Raw genomic sequence first — 5,462 nt, 5'->3', positions numbered from 1 at the left:
TAGCCCAGAACAAAAAGTCACTTTAAATTGAAATTAGCTACAACATTCTTGAATGGCCTGTCATGCTGAGAACTTGACATATTCTACCTTTCATATCTGTACATACATGTGTGTGTATCATGAATCTATCTATCATCTACTTAATGATATCTATCAGTCTATCTCATCTATCATATCCTATATTATAAAAGACAAGTGTTTGTCTGAAGCCGTCATGCGTAGTACAGACAAACACTTGGCCTTAGAAAGCGCACAGCTGATCGCACGCGCACCCACCCGACCTCGCACGCGCACCCCTGCAAGTGAAAACAGCAGCGCGAGGACAGAGAGAGAGAGAGAGAGAGAGAGACGGGCTTTAGGACTAGTATCTATATATTCTATCAATCTGTATCTATCTAATCTATCTATCTATATATATGTATCTATAATCTATCTAATTATATATATATATATATATAATCTATCAATCTAATCTATCAATCTTTCTAATCCATATCTATAATATATCCTTATTTCTATCAATCAATGTATCTATCATCTATGTATCTATCTATATATCTTTCTGTCACACATCTATCTATCTAATATATTATTCATCTATATTTATCTATATATATATCATCTATTCTATCTATCTATAATATAATCATCTATCTATCTATCATCTAATCTATCATCTATATATCCTATCATGTATCATCATCTATCTATCTCTATCATCTAATCTATCATCTATCATTCATCTACATCTATCTCTATCATCTATCTATCTAATCTATTATCAATCTATGTCTATCTATCAATCTATCATCTATCTATATATCTATCATTATCTATTCATCTAATCTATCATTCATCTATGTCTATCTATCAATCTATCATCTAATCTACTATCTATCAATAAATTGATCATTCTGTACCTATCATCTATCTATATCTATTAATTTATCTCTGTGTGTATCATCAATCTATCTATCATCTACCAAATGGTATGTATCAGTCTATCTCATCTATCATTTATCTATATCTTCTATCAATCTGTATCTATCTAATCTTTCATCTATGTATCTATCTATCATTTTCTATCTATCTATATGTATCTATAATCTATCAGTCTAATCAATCTTTCTAATCCATATATATATCCTTATTTCTATCAATCAATGTATCTATCATCTATCTATATATCATCTATGTATCTATCTATATATCTATCTGTCAAACATCTATCTAATCTATCATTCATCTATATTTATCAATCTATCATCTATTCTATCAATAATCTAATCATCTATCAATCTATCATCTAATCTATCATGTATAATCTATCTATATCATCTAATCTATCATCTAATAATCTATCATTCATCTATCTATATCATCATCTATCTATCTAGACTATCTAGCCTATCATGTATCACCTATCTATATCTATCTATCTCTATCATCTAATCTATTATATATATCTATCTATCTATATCTATCTAATCTAGCATGTATTTATCTATCTATTATTATCTTCCTGCTTATTCCTTATCCTTAAAGTAAATATATTTATTTACTTGTGAAAAGGGACAAATCGTCTAATTTAACACAGGGTGCTGGCGGAATGATATGAGCGGATTGAGCGCACACAGTCCAGTCACAATTTATTTATAGGGAGCGGAAGGATATATCCTGTATGTGCTTCGGTTGTATATAACCGAAGATCTCATCGCGCGCCACGTCACTTCACAGCTGGGAATGAAAGAGGGAACATAGTACAAGTGACGTGCGCGCCGCCACCGCCAGCTCATCCCCGCAAGACCTTCCACAATCACACAGCCTCCCAGTAAACGGATTAGCTTTACACCTGTTCTGTTCTCTGCGCCGCCGCGGTTGGATGTGGACAACCATGGCGGAATAGCAACAGCGGCCGGCGGCTCCTTCCTCCCAGGGCCAGTGCAAGGCAGCAGCACCCATCGGCGCTGAAAGCACCGGGCAACTGCAGAACCATGGCGTAAGTACCCGGGGGAGTTAATGGGACTGTGGGCTAATGACTGACGGGAAGAGAAACAAGTTAAGGCGTTTATGGTTCTGAATAGTAAATCCTTTAAGGAAATAAACACTTCCTGGTATTCTGGTGGGAAAGAGTCTGTTGGGATTATTAGCGTAATCTCGCGGTCAGTTTTTTATATCTGGTTATAGGATGGGATCCCATTATTGAATATCAAATATAAGTAAAGCAAATAGCTTTAGGGTCTATAGGGTTAAACCATATGGTGGTTGTGATCAGCCATTTTAGGAGGTCCAGCTATGCAGCCATTAGTATGGTGTATCCTTCAGCATGTGGTCTGGGTACACTGGTATTACTTTTCTCCATGGCACATACAAGGTTAATGTCATGTGGTATGTTTAGGAACTTGGCTCAGGTTACCTTTGTGTAGTTAACTACTTACTGTAAATGAGATGCATTCCCAGAGGATAGTACAGCTGCTAAATGTGTGTCATGGTCACAAGGGGTAATGGCACTGGGGAGTCTCATTTTACACTACAGCAGATGGTACAAAATTCTTAACCCCTTAGTAGCTATAGAGGGCACAGCATTCTTCACTGGCAACCAAAATGTTAAATGGTATCCTACTCTGAGCATACATTTTTTGCTAATGTTGTCAGCAGTATTCCCTTTGTTATGATAATGTGAAGGGGTGGTACAGAACAGAAAAATGTGACTGGGGCTAAAATGGCGGAGCGTTCACTGAAGGGTGGGGAGGAAACCAGATGGCAGATTATTGTGAAATGGCTGCAGAGCCGCACTGAGTAGCGGGGGGGGTGGGGCAGAAGGGAAGGTGACCATATTTGGTCATGAGGAAACCACGTTAGCTAGGCTTTATAAAATTTAAGATAGATCTGCAAGGAGAATGGAAAAAGAAATAACATTGAAAATGTCTTGTAAATTTTCACACACAATGTTACATTTTATAAAATTTTGTTTTATTTTACAGGCTCTCCAAGGCATCCCGCAGCAGCATTGCTGTAATAGAGAAAGAAAGCTTGAAATCCATCTTACTGCTCCAAGCCTTGATACTTAAAGATGAGTCTGTTAAACGACGAAATGTTGATGGGGGACTTTCTGTCCCCCTTCAACCAGCCGTTTTTGGCGGCTGAGGAAAGTTTGGGTCTCTTAGATGACTGCATTGAGGTCCCCGGGTGCCTCCCATCGCATGGGTTCTCCAGCGACAAGGCTAAGGATGGCGTCTTCAACCTACTGCCTGCAGCTGAACCCTTGGGCAGTTTTCAAGGTCAGAACTGTTTGAATTTATAATCTTGGTACCCAGTAATGCTTCAGCTGGTTTTTGACCAGATTTAATGTCTGTGTTGATAGATTATCCAGTTGTTCAGTTTGTTAGTGTCTTGCTATACTGTTGTACACAATGACTTCTGGCTAAGGTCACTCATAATGTTTATTACAATATACTTCATAATAACATTCCTTTTGTTTAGTTGTCTGTAATTATAGAGTTAACTTTGCTTTTAATAACACTGAGTAAAACAAGTCAAGGTTTGATAAAATAATTCCAAACTATTTTTGATGATGATGTTAAACATCAAACTGTTGCTTATTAAACTCGTTGACCCCTCAGATTGCGCAGTGTTGTACATCTCACACATGCAATGGTCTGACACTAATCCAGGAAAAATATTGCAGTAAAACTTTCTGAACTGTTGTAGTTCTGCAGTTATTTTTAAAGGGACAGTATACACTCATTTTCATATAACTGCATGTCATAGACACTACTATAAAGAATAAGATGCACAGATACTGATATAAAAATCCAGTATAAAACTGTTTAAAAAATTACTTAGAAGCTGTCAGTTTGGCTCTGTTGAAAAGGTAGCTGGAAAGCCCACTGCAAGTGGCAAATAAGACACTCCCCCTTCTTTTGCATATGAAAAGACCCTTTACACAAACAGGAGCAAGCTGGAGAAGGTAGCTGACGGTATTCACATAAAACTTTGGGGCTTGGTTAGGAGTCTGAAAATCAGAGCAATGTTATTTAAAAATAAGCAAAAATATACATTTATTTTTAAAAAAAACGTTATGGGCTATATAAATAGATCATCTACAAAACATTTATGCAAAGAAAAAATGAGTGTATAATGTCCCTTTAATATCAAGTTCTATGGGTTACCCCAACATACTGAGAAATGTTTGCCATTTAATTTGTAGTTCTCTAAACTTCCTACCTTTTACATTACAGGGGACGCCTTTTCTGGCATGGATTGGATGGTGGAAAAGATGGATCTGAAGGAGTTTGATTTTGATTCCCTGCTTGGGATAGATTTAGAATCCACCGTCTCACCAGACGAGCTCATGGCCACGTTGGATGACTCGTGTGATCTCCTAGAGGACCCTCCTTTCACAATGGTGCTCGGCGATTATATGCCACACAAAATCTCTCTCCCAGAATCTCCACTGGAAGCTGATCAAGTGGCCCCAGTAAACCCAAAATTAGAAGAGTCCCTCCTCTCTAGCCCTGATCATTCCTTTATCTTAGAAGTAGGCAGCGAGGTAGATGTTGCTGAAGATGAAAAGAAATTGACATTGGTGTACACTTACGAATCTGTGAAGTGTGAAAAGGAAGATTCCTCAGATAACGATAGTGGTATTTGTATGAGTCCTTCATCTGATTTAGAATCTTCCCAGCAAAGCCCAACATTTACATTAGAATACCCCAGTAGTGTTCCGTCCCCCCCTTCTTCCCCAGTCTCTGAGAGACCCAAACCATACGATCTTCCTTCTAAGGACAAAGAAGTGTTGGCGAAGGTAAAACAAGTTGGCGGGCCGATAAAAACAGACAAAAAGAAGAAAAAAATGGAGCAGAACAAAACGGCTGCCACTCGCTACAGGCAGAAGAAAAGAGCAGAGCAAGAGGCAATATCTGGAGAGTGTAGAGAACTAGAGGCGAAAAATGATGCCCTGAATGAAAAGGCAGATTCCATAGCAAAAGAGATCCAGTATTTGAAAGATTTGATCGAAGAAGTGCGGAAGGCCAAAAGCAAACGAGCAAACAGTTCTTGAGTAGGAAGAAAAGTTAGAGCGTTGTATATAGACATCATTTGGTTAATATTGTCAGGATGGATGCTTAATAAATTATTTTATAGTGAAACCTAGTCTGGTCTTCTCTGTGATTTTACAGTTTCCTTTAGACTCCCACACACCCCTATATTCTACCAGGAAACAGGTTCAAAAATACTTAAGGCTACAACAGACACCTAGTTACCTAGAGTGGGTAGTAGAGTCAACACCACACATGCACAGAGCTGTACAAATGTTTACTATAGGTAGCAATTATGTTTTTAGGCCAGGGTGTACTACCCATCCTGAAGGGCTGCATTAAGTCAAGAATATGTGGCTCTTGAGCACTTTGTGTATGGCCAATTGACAAATGGATACCAAGTCTCCCAATTCTAAGTTTTGG

The 5,462-nt window shown here is 37.9% G+C and overlaps 1 protein-coding gene across 1 annotated transcript; it reads left to right on the top strand.

The window, feature by feature from the left end:
* Nucleotides 1-1,730: 1,730 nt before the first annotated feature.
* ATF4 (activating transcription factor 4) lies at nt 1,731-5,150 on the top strand. Its single transcript, XM_053721279.1, has 3 exons — nt 1,731-1,999; nt 2,985-3,281; nt 4,242-5,150. Exons 2-3 carry the CDS (start codon nt 3,074-3,076, stop codon nt 5,060-5,062), a joined length of 1,029 nt encoding a protein of 342 aa, XP_053577254.1. The 5' UTR covers nt 1,731-1,999; nt 2,985-3,073; the 3' UTR covers nt 5,063-5,150.
* The last annotated feature ends 312 nt before the right edge of the window (nt 5,151-5,462 follow it).

This window comes from Bombina bombina, chromosome 7 (assembly GCF_027579735.1).
Source record: "Bombina bombina isolate aBomBom1 chromosome 7, aBomBom1.pri, whole genome shotgun sequence".
Taxonomy (NCBI): domain Eukaryota; kingdom Metazoa; phylum Chordata; class Amphibia; order Anura; family Bombinatoridae; genus Bombina; species Bombina bombina.
The sequence above is the reverse complement of the archived record's forward strand: the minus strand, read 5'-3'. Positions and strand labels throughout refer to the sequence as shown.

What these genes read in the sequence shown, in the direction of transcription:
- ATF4 (XM_053721279.1), top strand. Translation starts at nt 3,074, where the DNA reads ATGAGTCTGTTAAACGACGAAATGTTGATGGGGGACTTTCTGTCCCCC. An exon ending in ACCCTTGGGCAGTTTTCAAG is followed by an intron (nt 3,282 to 4,241) that starts GTCAGAACTGTT and finishes TTTACATTACAG; the next exon opens with GGGACGCCTTTTCTGGCATG.